At 31.3% G+C, this 14,192-nt stretch overlaps 1 protein-coding gene across 1 annotated transcript in view; it reads left to right on the top strand.

Moving 5' to 3' along the window:
• Positions 1-4,112, top strand: part of LOC129220323 (N-alpha-acetyltransferase 25, NatB auxiliary subunit-like) — a 72,646-nt gene extending 68,534 nt beyond the window's left edge. Inside the window, 2 exon segments of the mRNA XM_054854722.1 lie at positions 1,633-1,782; positions 3,752-4,112. Coding sequence (XP_054710697.1) covers positions 1,633-1,782; positions 3,752-3,874 — 273 coding nt within the window. The 3' untranslated portion in view covers positions 3,875-4,112.
• Positions 4,113-14,192: the final 10,080 nt, after the last annotated feature.

Here is a 14,192-nt window from a genome sequence, read left to right as displayed (position 1 = left end):
ATTAGTAGTTATTTTGACACTGCTACACCAGATTAGCTTATTTTATTTTTTATTTTAATAACTAAAGAGTTAAAGAATTTATTACCTTGGTCTTGTTTAATTATTTGCTTATTTATTTTTGCAATTTTGAATGATTATCTTTACCTAATTTTTGGTCATAACAGATTTTTTAAAAAAAAAAATTTAAATTTCAGCAGTTGAGCACCTAACAAATTAACTTAAAGTTTGTATTTTAAATATAAAGTTAATTTATATAATTTTATTTATAAGTACATCATTTTTTTATGTCTGCTAAAATAAATAAAGTATAACAAGGGTGGTTGTGTTATGATTATTCACTTGAAATCCAGTAGTGTTCATTTTTATGCTTTTACCTCCCTATATCTCCAATTTTTCCCTTTTTCTCAAATGTTCAAAATTACTACTTTATTAAGGTTGTGGGTACTTGGAGCTTACTGAAAGAGGCTTTAATCAGCAAAGGGGTAGTTAGCTTAAGGAGGGTCATTCATCTTCATTTGGATCTAATAAATTGACCAGTACCAGCCTAGCTAGGCCCAGTGCCTGTTGCTGGTTATCAACAGGCACTGGGCATGGTATTTCTATGCAGAATATTTTGACTTAATAAACTATTTTATGAATTGTATGCATAGCAAAAGTTATTGTTGTACATATGTATATTCAAGTAATAGGGGTCTTAGTTTTAAAAATTATTTCCTACCCCCCCCCCCCCTCGCCCCATTTTGCTCTTTGAAACTTTCAGGTAATTTTTTATGAACTCACAAATCACAATTACACCTGAATATTATTGCCTTTCTAAATTTAAATTCTAATTTCAACAATAACCCATTTTTTCCCAAAACAAAACTACTTTTGTCATAATATATGTCAACTTCTTGTGAATCTTTTCAATTTTGAAATATGGCTCTATAAATTGAACTTGCACATTTATTGTCTATTGCAATTTAATCAATGAAAGCTGAATAGGCTCAAGTTTGCATTCAGAGTATTTATCACTGCTGTGTTTATCAGGTGCTGTTTTGTTACATTCTTTTTCTGAAGAAGCTGATTTTGATGGTACAAGTTTTGTGAATTTAAATGGTTATAAACTTGGCTTGTATTTGTCTTTGGATCAAAAGTTCAATATTGATCAATATGATCGATGCTCTGTTAGTTGTCCTTGGTTACTCGGTAATAACTCTGAAGACTGGGATATTATTTGGATAATATTTATATTTGTCACTATATTTGGTCATAGTTTAGTGTATTTATTTTTTTCAAAAAATTATTACATTTTGGCTTTAAAATTTGCTATAAGAACCTAACACAAGAAAGAGAAAATGGTATATAAAGGTTTGCAGTTTAATAAATGTAGAAACTTAACAGAAATCACAATTTTCATCTTTCTGTAAAAATATTTTTCATTGCTGTTGTCCTGAATTAGTGTTTTACAAGATGGTTTTTTTTTTTAAATTTATTTATTTATGTTTTAAATATATAAAACTGACGCAATAATACTAAATTTGAAAGTTAAACTGACTTGGCATGAAATGTTACTGTTGTGTTAAGTTTTTTAATCTGCAACAAAGAATTTGGTTTGTGTTTATTAGTTACAAATGTTTTGATATTTTTCAGCTTGAAACATTTCAAGAGTTAACGAATCTAATTAGTGATCTGGAGACTACTGGCAATAGTTTACTAAATTTGCTCAATGATTTTGACACTGTATTAACAGGCACATCACTTGGCATTATGTCACTGAAAAATAGTGAAAATTGTGTACAGGTAATTTATTTTCATTTTTTATTTATTTATTTTATTTATTATTTTTTTGTAATTTTATGACAAATAATGATAAACTGTTTGTACATACAAATTTTCTACTGTCATACATTAAACTTCCCACACATTTTTGAAGTTTGCAAAGTATTTATTGTTAAACTTTGCAACAACTAAATACAGACAGTAAATTAATCATAAAAAAATTTCTCAAGTTCCTGATGACGTTACTTTTAACTTGACCTGAGTAGCTTTTGCTGCCTTCTTATTTTTTATTTCTGTCAGGGTTAAGAATCTCTCACCATTCAGATGATTTCCCTTTTTTTTTCTTTTTTTAAAAGTGTTCAAAATAGCGCTTTCTCTCTCTATTCTATAGTGATCATATATATTAAGACAGCTTAGTTGTAAAACCTAAATTTTGGGAACCTGGCATTTTTTCAGAAATCAAATTATTCTATAGTTGGAAGTGATGTGCTTGCATTGCAGAAACTAAAACAAGCGAGAGAAGGGGACAAAGATCATACAAAAATTAGATTCCTTTATGTTTAATCTGGCAGTTTAGTCTTGGGAATAATTTCTCTATCCCTTTTCCTCTGAAAGTTCTACCACTGGTACTGGGGCAATCTGTAGTAAATATTTATGAAATTTAGTATTAAGGGGATGGACAAATTTAAAATCTCCGCTCCCCTTTTTATATTTCTTATTTATTTTTTTTTCTTTTTTATTTTTTTTTATATATTGTTCTCACTCCTGTTCTTTCGTGGTTCTAAAAATGAAAAAGAAAAAGTGGTACACCAGGTTAGTGTAACTTGTCTTTTGTTGCATTTTCCTTGAAACTTGAGATGGCACAAAGCGCGATTTGACCAAAGCGCTGAATACCGAAGCTTCGCCTACTCTGTATGTTGAGTTTCAGAATTAAATGCATATAACATATTGTAATTCTCTATATAATTTACTACTCTTAGTTTTTTTTTTTTTTTCCAACATTTTCAGCTTCTGTGTTTTTTAAAAGGAATGCATATCACCAATTAAGATTTTACTTTTGCTTTGCACTGGTAGTACCAGAAAAGCATGTGTTTCTAAGTTTGATTAGAATAAATAATGTAAAGCATTATTTGGAATATTAAAGGCTGCTCTACAATTAATTTCGCGTTAATAATAACCAACTGATATGATTAAATATTAGTCTGTTAAAGTATTAATCTAGAAATTGTTTTACATTAATCAACTAATCTGGAACAAAGTTTTGGATTTTAATTATTTAGAACAAACATTTAGAATGTAGATTTAAGGTGGATGTGCTACTAATGAACTAAAAAAAAATTGCAAAAAAAGTTAAAATATGTTGACAGATTAATGCATCTATTTTAAGAACTGAAATATCGTATCTATAAATGTTAAATAAAATATAATTTTGAAACAAATTACTTAAGGATGCTTATCAGTCGCATATCTGCCCTTGTGCATATCAATAACATCACTATTGTTATAAGTTTCAAAGTTAGAAATATTTGAAGAATCTAATGCATTATGTTTATATATTATCATTTTAGAACTTAAGTTTTTTAATAAAATTATAAACTAAATATAACGTAATGTAACTGTCTAGAAAATATATTGTTAATTTGGTACATTCATGCAGGATTACCGACTCCTGTGACACCTTGAAAATTCCTCAGGGTTAGGTTGGATACAATTTCCGAGGTGCTTAGAACTCATTGGATTAACAAAATGATGCATGGAAATTCCTTGAATTACATGATTTTATAGCCCCCACAGAGCTGAAGTTATAACATTTTAAAGCTGGTTTAAAAATATGCTTTATCTCATTTGCCAAAAGTGTTAGTTTTTTAGAAAATTATGCATAAATTCTATGTGTTAAATAGTTGGTTTGATATGGAATGACCTATTCAGACGCCATCTTACCATAAAATTTTAATTTCCCTAATTTTGTGCTTTTTCTCTTTCACCCCAGACTGAAGAAGATGTAGTGCATCAAGTGCTTGCTAAAGTAAATAACAGCTATCAAACTTCTGTGAAAGAAATCAGGGAACTTTTACAGTCAAAAGTAAAATACCTGCAATCACTAAAGTGGTGATGCCAAAGTTGTTTCTATGCATTGTGTATATTCCTATTGAACTATGCAGCAGTTTAAAGTTTTGACTATGCAGAATTTGAAAATGATGCGCATGTACAGGATTGGGGTTACCCCCACATCCATACTTTCGTCCACAGTGCTACTTATGCGCCCAACAAAAGCAAAATAATTTTTAACTGTCTTTTGTATGTTTTAAGTTTGTACATTACAAGGTCTAAATTCTCCAGTATTAACAATGTTTTTGCTTCATGTTTTAAACTTTTTTTTAATGGATGACTGATACTTCCAGTAATTTGAAGTGTTATACGATTCTCATAGTTCAGGTCTACAGGGTGTATACAGGCCATATAAAAATAATTATTTTTGATGTATTAAATTTTTCTTTTAAATTGAATTATAATCTTGCTTAGCATCAATTTTTCTGCACTATCTATTAAATGTAGATTACATTTTTACTTTTATTGATTTTATTACTCATTCCTCATCCCTGTTAAAAATCTTAGAGACATCCTTCTGTTCAGTGCACTTTTTATGCCCACATTCTGTGTTTAGGTTATCTGCATCCATCTCAGTTTTATAGCAAAAGGTTTCCATAAGGGCATTACATTTTTTCGCACAATGAAATAGAAACTGAATTATTGCATTATCAATGATCAAAAAACCTTATTGAGAAGGTACCTCTGCTCTGTTAAGTAATGATTGTTCATTTATTGATCACATGACCCAAATTATAAATATATAATATTTAATGCCTGGGTAATTACTGGGCATTACCCTTGTAAGGAAAGTTATTGCATTTATAAAATAAAGTTTATGATTTACTTTGAGAAACTATAAAATGATTTTTATGATTGTAATATCTTTTATTTTTTGAATAACCATTGCACTATTTTCTGTACATATTTTGATTTATGAAACCTTAGATTGAGAGCATTTGCGATCTCAAAATTAAAGTTCTCTTCATTGTAAATCGGTTAATATAATATTCTCATTTCTTACAGTAGAGTGGCCTGTATACACCTTGTTCGAGGTTTTAACATATTTCACATAAGTTACAAAGAAATACAATTGCTTCTACTGTAGTTTTCTTTAAAAAATATGTTGTGGCATAAATTTGCTCTGAAAAGTCCACACCTGTTTTTGAGTTACAAAAAATACCTTCTTAAATCGATCAGAATATAACTGTCAGGATTCACCTCTCTCCCCTCACTCCTACAAGAATGTTCCAGGTATCTAAGAAAAATTGTTGTAATTTTCATTACAAATTTGTTAAGGCAATCTACAATTGTTCAATAGAAATCATTCCAGATTTATTCAGTCTTAGTCTAATATGATTAATAGTGTAGATTCTAAGACCTGGACAAAGTGAATGCCCAGAAGATGTTTTTGAGTTTGCCGAAATAATGCATGATGTAAAAATGCATAATGTAAATTTAAGTTTTATCAGCCTTAAAAGAACCTTAACTTAAATTCTTACAGTCTTAAGTTTGTTTCTTAAGTTACAACAGTCATGCTGATGTTAAAATTGATCACCATAATTTTATTAAAAATAATTCTAGCAATATTTTACTAAAAAAGTTATTTTATTTTCATTTTCAATGTTTGTTAAACTTAAAATGCAAATCATTAAAATTTATTCTTATTTTCATAAATCTTTTAAAAGTTGAATGCATAGTAGTTAATTTAAATTTTATTTCTTTTTTAATAAATATTGCAGTACAGTGGAGTCCCGAAAATCTGAGGTAATTGGAGCTGAGCTCACCTCATATTAGTGAAAACTTGGATTATCCGGAAATTTCTTCCATATTTAAAATTTACACTACTTTGAAGACATAAGGAGGAGCACTTTTTACTGTCTTGAATAAAGAAGAGGAACTATTGTCTTCACGAAAATTTTAACATTCAAACTTCAGCGCAAGTTTTCTTCTAATTGCGTCTAAACGAAATTAACTTATTCTTTTCTCTATACCTGTACGTATTTATGTGTGCAAAGCAGGCATTTTGACTGGCCACGAATCCATTTCGATGAATTTTGTCACGACATCTGTATCAATATGTGTTCTTGAGTTTCTTGTATCTTGTATTACATAAAAATGGTTAGTTTTAGGAAGGCTTCAATTTCTCCGTTTATGCGACGTCAAGCTTTGCACCTCCTTTTTTGATTACAATCGAATACTCCAAAAGGGATGTTAACATATGCTTTGTGGCAAATCAATGTCAATTTTATGCATCAAGTTATTATCTCCAAGGTATCTCTTAATTTATTTATTTTAGTCATTGAATATTGTGTGTCACTTAGGGAGTAGTTGAAACAAACCTCTCGATGTTTTTTTTTATTATTTACTGTACGTAATTAATAAGCTTTTACAACAGTAAACAATTTCTATTTTCAGATTTTAATGAAAATCAATTGTTCAACTTAATGTTACTTTTACTCAATGTAACTTAAAATATAAATGAAGCACCTTGCATTAAGCGGAACCTTGAACTTTCGAAACTCTACTGTATATGCATATTGATTCATTAAAAAATATATAAAAAACTGGAAGTAAAGAATGAAATAAGAATTTGTTTAAAACATTTAAAAAACAAAAATTTGACTAGGCAAAAGTTACTGATTCATAATAGTATTCCTTATGTAGAAAAACATAGTTCATACACTTGATTTGAAGGATATTAGGTGTTTGAAATTCTTCAGAGAATCACTAATTTTTAGAGAGCCATTTTTTATAATCATATACTTTATGTTATGTCAAAATATGTGTTGCTTTACCGATTTTTTTTTTTTTTTTTGCATTCTTATTTTGTAATTGAAAGATTGTCTTTCCTATTGACCTTTCCGCTAAATAACTCTTATTGTTCCACTATAAGTACAGTAGAACCTTGATTATCCAAAGTAATTGGACCATAATTTGAAAACTTTGAAATATTTTATTTGCAACTTTAAACCAACTAACTATGCAGCTTGTGTGAGAGGAACTAATAGTTTCTACTTTGATGTGATAAAATGAAATGTCTTATCATATAACATTTGCTTGCTTAGTGTGATGCTCTGTAAGTTTTTTTTTTTTTTTTTTTTATAATTAATCATTGACTATCAGAATTACAAGAATTAAAATTTTAAACGTTTGATTCTCTGATCATATGTGATGAGTACAAAAATAGAACACTTGTTCCAATATAATTGAGTTCATAAAATAGAATGATACAAATACAGTCGAACCTTGTTATTGTCACCTTTGGGACTGTCGACAAAGTGCCGTCATAACCGGAGCAACGTCATAACCGGAATAGTTTAAAAATTTATAATTAAACATGGGTTTATAATAAAATTACAGATTTAATAAAGGAACTAATAGTTTTGATGCTTTTGATTAGATTCGACTAATGTAAGTTTGAATTATTGGTGGATAAAACTAAAATGATAAGAAAAAAAAATACTTATTTGTTTATTTAGGTTTTTTTTTTTTCCCCAATTCTAAAATACTTTGCAGTAAGGGTTTGCTTTACTTTTGAATAACATTTTTAATACTCTTCCTTTCCACAAAGTTGATTATTAAGTGAATAAAAAAAGGTTTTCCCTGTAATCATCAGCAAGAAAGAAAACAAGTACTATTTACTTTTGTCCACAATTTGATTAGATTTTGACACATTAACCCCACCTTTTCAAAAGTGAAAAAATGCTTTCTAATTCTTTTATGCACTTTAAAGTTGTGTGTTCCTAATAAGGGGCTCTTATCTCTTTTTCACTCATGTGAGGAGCTGTGGGTAGGAGCTTAGGGTAGCTATGGTCTTTCTCTTCTCTTGCTGATTCAATAGTCTAGTATTAAAATCCAGCTGATTTGAATTCCTTACTAGTCTCCCTCTTGTCAAAGTCTGAAACCTGTAGTTTTCAGCACTTATCTCTTCCCTTACCCCCTCCTGCCATTCTTGAGGTGTCATGTGTGGTCAAATCTTTTATCAGAGTCAAAAATTCCTAAAATAAACTTTTGCAGATGTTTTCATTATTTTTCTAAAAATATTTCAATTGCAAAGAAAAGTTTGATCTAGTCTATGCAGCTCAAAGTGTCATCATAACTAGAGTTGCACCAAAAACACTATCGTGAAACCCCGAACCACTTAACACTGAAATTGTGTGGCATAAGTTCGGGACTTTGAAAAGGTGATGTAAATTTTGAGTGTCCCGATAATGAAGTTTGACTGTGTTCTATTGTGTACAAAAAAAAAAAAAAAAAAAAAAACTTATGTAAATGTATGGGTAATCAATTACGAGAAGTTTCTGGCATATGTTAATAATTCACAGTCTAATACATATTTGTAATGAGTTTGATTGTTGATTTAAGATAGTATGAACTATTTCTCTGACAAAATAGAAAAAAAAGAAGATGTATCTTAATTTTAAAATGAGATGGTGATATTAATTATATTTGTATGTTGTGCCTCTTTGGAGGTCTGAAAATGAGTGAAAATTTCATTTCAAATGCATATTTTAAATGTAATGTGCTTTACAAAATAAATGTAGCCAAGGTAGCTTTTTGCATTTCATTTAAATTTATATAGTAGAAATATTAGTACCATTGTTACATAAGTTTGTTGAACAGCACTTTGCTTCAATGTCATATTAAGTTTATTTAAGTAACTTTACTATTATGATTATTTTAAAAAGTAAATAATTGGTCAGTAAATATTTTGTAAATCTGTGTTTGAACCACTGGCCTGTACAAAGCCCCCCTCCCTCTTAAAAAAATACATATATATATATTTGGACAATCTTATAGCTGCCAACTCTTCCCCAATTCCTCCAGAAGGTTCTCAAATTTGGATGCCTTTTTCTGAACCCTCTAAAAGAGTGAATACCTGCCTCCTAAAGAAGTTTATTTTGTTTCCCTTCCTTTTAAAATTTTTATTTCTTCAGCAATGATGCAAAATGCTCCCAATTTTTCTCTGAACTTCCTGAAATTTTACCTGTTGCAAGGAATGTTTATTATCACCCATAAGAAAACACAAACTTATGCTTATTTTGAAGGAATTTTTTTAGAACTAAAAGTTGTAGTTTTTTTAATAATTGTAATTTCAGTTTCCAAATTTCTGGTCCTATACAGGCTTAATTTAAGAAATCCTTACTTATGGTTTAAAAAATACTTCTTACACTTAATTTTTTGGTGTTAATTTAAGTTTTTGTGCAGAATATCCTGAATTTTATGCATAAGTCTCCCAAATTTCCAGCTTTCAACGTTGGCAGCTGTGCTATCTCAAACTTTGGATCTAAGACAAATGAATCTATTATTTCAGAAAGGGCATAAGTCCAACTAATGCAACTTTTCAGGAATCAATAAAAAGTTATTATTTCATTCAGAAATAAACTAAATTCTACGAAAATTTTTATGACTAATCTTTTTACAAGTAGGATCCTTACCTCACCTTAAATTGCGTTTCATTGCGTCACTGAAATTAATTTAAAAAAAAATTTTCAATTTGAATTTATGCCCTTTCTGCAATAAATATCCTGAACGACTAGTTTACTGTGATGAAAATGTAAATCAAGTGAAACAGATTTGTTTCAAACTGATTTATGATAATAAAAAATATTACAAAGTGACAAAAATAGTTAGTGAAGTTCGTATTCATAAATTCATTATCTTAAGAAAATACAAAGTGTATTTTCCTCTTTCTCTAGTCTTGTTTTAGTGAAATAATAAAGTCTGGCACAAAAAAAAAAAAAAAAAATAATAATGAACTGAGATAAAAAGAGTGATGTTCTTATTTTGACCAGTGTATAGCTTACTGAAAGTATACAGTTATTTCACAGTTCCTAGACTGATGTTAATAAAACCCCGTAAAAATTAACGAATTTCATTCTAATTCTGTGATTTCGAATCCCCCCCCTCTAATCCCCCGAACTGGCTAACCTACCATTACCGAAATTATGTTAGATCAAAAAAGTTATTTGTTTTACTTCACTACGCCAAAAAATCTAGTTCTTCTATGATCTTGCCATTGCGTCTCATTATTTCTTCCTTCTCATTTAGTGCAGAAAGTCCGGCATAAGTCGGGGACTTATGCCCTTTCTGCACTGAACGAAAAATGTGACCCCTAAATAAAGTGTTTTGTTGTACTAGGATTGACTTCCCTGCAACACTATTCGATGTCTCTACATACGAGCATGTGAAAACCACAGCTAACTCAGTTTTGAAAAAAATGCGACTTATGCCCTTTCTGCAGTAATCGATTCAAATGTACCTGCACTCTGCTCCTATGTGGCCTTGGTGTCTCAAAAATAACCTTCGCACATTAAAATACTTCTGACTTTTTATTGTGGTATTTTTTTATTATTATGTTTTTTATTTTTTAAGATGTATGATAAGAACATAAACTTACTTGATTTCAATAAATAACAATTTCTAATTGTGAAAAGTAAAATGACATGGACGTAAGCTATAAAGTAAGCAAAAATAGAAAGATTATTGTTGCACTTTTAATAACATTGTGTCATTTTTCTTCGCGTAATTCAGTGCAAGATTTTGACGATTCTTTTGTTGCTCGACTGCAGAAAAAAATGATTCTGCAATAAATATCCCAATTAGTCATTTGTAAGTACAAATTTCAAAAATACTGTGAATAAGTAAAAGAATTTATAATTAGAGTATTTTATTATAAATACGCTTGTAACTTTTGTGAATGTTTTGTCTATAAAACTTTTACTTTTAATTTTGTTGATAAATTAGAAGTTTAGATTTTAAATTTGTGTTACTACATAACCTACACTAAGAATGTATTTGTATAGACTCTAAGGTCCTCTGAATTTGTTTTAAAAAGTTTTTAGTCTAATTTTGATGTATGTTTCTCAATTTCACATCATCTTAAATGATTAATATTTTTAAACTGTCGTATCTTGTATTAAAAAACCAAATATTAGGGTAAAATAAAAACAAATTGTGTTTTTGTAATTTTATACAAAAAAGAAAAATAATAATAAACTGTAATTGGTGGTTATTGATATTGCTATGTGATATTTGCAATGGGTTCCCAATTTTGAGAATACTAAAGCATTAAAATAATGTGAATTTCTAAATAAATATTTATTTAATTTTTTGTATCGTTGTCAATTTATTGATTCAAAAAAAAAAAAAAAAAAAAAAAAAGATTTTTAGAAAAAAGTTTCCTATATTACCTATATTGGGGCAAACCTAACCTGGCAGCATTGTGAAGGCTATTCAGATCCTAAATACAGCATTACGAGGCTGTCATTTTAGGTTTTCCTCAACTATAGTTCAGGAATGCTAACAGGATTTTATCAAAAAACTGAACAAACAATTATAAAGCATTACAAAAAGTGTTAAATTATTTATAACTTAAACAGGGGTGATTGTGTTCCGGTATTTTCCCGAATTTCCGGACGTATTTCCGGTATTTTTATGTCCGAAAATACCGGAATTATGTTTTTTTGGCTATGCTTTTATCTCTCTACCTCCGCAATTTTTTAAAATTATATAATACTCATCAAATATACCTGCAAAAGCCTTAAGATGGACACCTATCCCTTAAGATGGACAAATAAATGTCAAGATATATTATATAACACTAGCTCAAAAGTAACTTTGTAACCCATTAAAAATTTAATCACATGTATACACACTATTTTGGCTCAGAACTATTTAATACTATGGCAAAGGTGCACTTAAGTAATTAGGGGCCAAAGATTACCCCCCCCCCCCCCCGGTCTCGCTTTGAAACTTTCAGGTATTTTTTGATGAACTCACAATCACCCCTGCTTAAACTAGCTGACTAGTGCAAAACATTACTACTTGACAGCGGCTTTTCAAAAATCCAATTTTTTATGGTAATTTTTTAAAAAATTTCACTATGGAAATTGTTTATTTTTCGCCAGTGGTGTAAAATGAAATGATGCCGTACTTTTGTAGTATAAAGGAAGCACCAAAAAACTTACTTTATGAAATATTAATGATTCTGCGATTTGCCATTTTAAAATAAATGATTTCATTTCTGACTGGTTCAGAATCCTGTAATGAGTTAAGACTTGTATATTCTCGGAAATTTTTTTATCACGATCAATAGAGGAAAGATAGTTTTTCAAAAACAATGAAACACACGTTGGGCATCGGACTCGCGAGGTTCGTGTTTTTAGCAGGAACCACCTGAGCCACATTCCTGCAGCACTTTACATTAAACAAATGCTTAATTAAAAAAAAAGCAACCAACCTATTTTTTTCGAAAAACCATGACAATGTGAGTTTTCTGTTGAATTTTCGCAGAAAGCGGTGACAAAAAAAAAAAAAATGATTAATGCTGTATGAACTTTGATCAAGTATTGAGGAAATTATGGGGTTGTCACAAAAAAACACCTTGGAGAAATAAAAGCTGACCTGTACGAAACATTATCTTCGACAGAAGGAATTTAAAAGCCTGGTTTTTTTTTTGAGCAATCACGATTGCTTATTGTTCTCATTTGACTGTTTTTGGTGTCCGTGCCTTTTTCAACTTGGACCAAAAGTCTCTGCAGCACCACCACCCACCGTCCTCTGCTGGCGGCGCGGCGCGACTGCTCCGGTTTTGAGCTATCCGCTTCTCCTGGTCGGAGGCGTCCATGTCCTACACACACGCACATTCACACACATACACACACACGTCTTCACACATACACTCACACACGCCTACGTGCATACACACAGGTCTACGCACACACACAACTATGCACACGTAACCGACCAGGAGGAGGGGACAGGAGCTGTTTCTAGAAGCAATAACTCCAATGAGTAGGGTCCTGTCTCAGTTCGTGATTGCAAAAAACATAATTTGAATTCAAAATTTCAGAATTCAAATTAATTTTCTTTTTTTTTTTATGTGCCCTCGAACCTTATTTTTTTTGTCACTTTATTTTACCTGCCCTCGACTTGTGCGCATTCATTTTTTTTTCTTCATGCCCTCAAACCTGTGCACTTTCTCGTTTTTGCTCCCTCAAACTTGTGTGACTTTTTTTTGTTTTTGGCGCCCTCGAACCTGTGCGACAGATTTTTTCCAGTACAATCTGCATTGAACCCTTTAGCCCCCCCTCCCCGCGAGAAAATGCGAAATGATGGCCTTGCCAGGGGTGGATGTGAGAATATATCCCCCTCCGAAAACTCCAGAATTTTTCCTTTTTTGATCACAGAAAAGGACTATAACTATATTCCCGAATGATTTTTTTTCTTCCTTGCTACACACCTCTGGTACTGCACCGCAGCCGTTATCTCCCTACGGTGCCGCGGCCCCATTAGGAACCACCGGTAGGCTTTCCGGTCGAGAAAACATCCTCCGAAACCCGATGGGGCTATGGTGTTGTGATCGGTGGGTCCCGGGTTCGATTGTAGTAGGTCAAAGATCTACCATCCTCATTAATGGTGACTGCGGGAAGGTTAAAAATGCTTAAGGTCACAAAGTATAGCTCTGATGGTGCTGGACCAGGGATTGCTGGACTTCTGGTCTGGATAAAAAAGTCAAGCTATTTTCAGGGTCCCATCCAACTGGTTAAACCACAAATAGTGGTAGGTACGGGGGACTTTAGTGTGAAAAGTCTCCGAACCCTCTAAATGATGAGCTTTGAAGTTACCTTTTGATGCTCATGAAAAGCCTTCGAACGTTATTGAATGGAACTTCAACCCAAAAAATTTTCCGGATTAGCATCCCTGAACCCACCCTAACATCACTAAAGATTTTGATTTTAAGATTTTCATTTTGAAAACTTTACGAATTAGATCCCCCGAATCCCCTTTTTATTATTTAAGGTTATCCTTAAATTATATTTTTGAAGCTTCAAATTCAGAAAAATGCCAGGGGAGAGTTTCTGAACTTTATTTCATCCCCTCATTTTTAAAACTAGAATATTATAAAACTTCCTGGGAGGGCTCCCCGAGCACCAACACACTAGAGTGTCGCTAGTGTGAACCTGTGAACTAACCCCGAGCCCTTTCTCTTAAAATCAACTGCGCTTTTCAAACCAAATTTTTAAACTTTTTACACAGTAGAAACCTTGGGCCCAACCATCACCGACTCGAATCCGCCAATAATGGCTTTGAATCTAAATGGTTGCTTTATTCGTACGTACCGCTGAAGAAAGAGGGGGGGGGGGGGCGATTTTCTTCTATGCGCAGCCTACTCCATGCTTGCGTTCGACGAGCTCAACCGGTAGCTACCAGTTAACCGATCACGTGATAGAAAATGATCACTTGCTTTAATCAACCAATCAACAGCTTAAAATGGTAACCGGTAGATGAAAGAACGCTGCGGTTGGTATTCGGTTTCTCACCGGTAGTATAGTTAG

Source organism: Uloborus diversus, chromosome 4 (assembly GCF_026930045.1).
Source record: "Uloborus diversus isolate 005 chromosome 4, Udiv.v.3.1, whole genome shotgun sequence".
Classification (NCBI taxonomy): domain Eukaryota; kingdom Metazoa; phylum Arthropoda; class Arachnida; order Araneae; family Uloboridae; genus Uloborus; species Uloborus diversus.
Note: the sequence above shows the minus strand (reverse complement) of the source record. Positions and strands in the feature narration are given on the sequence as shown.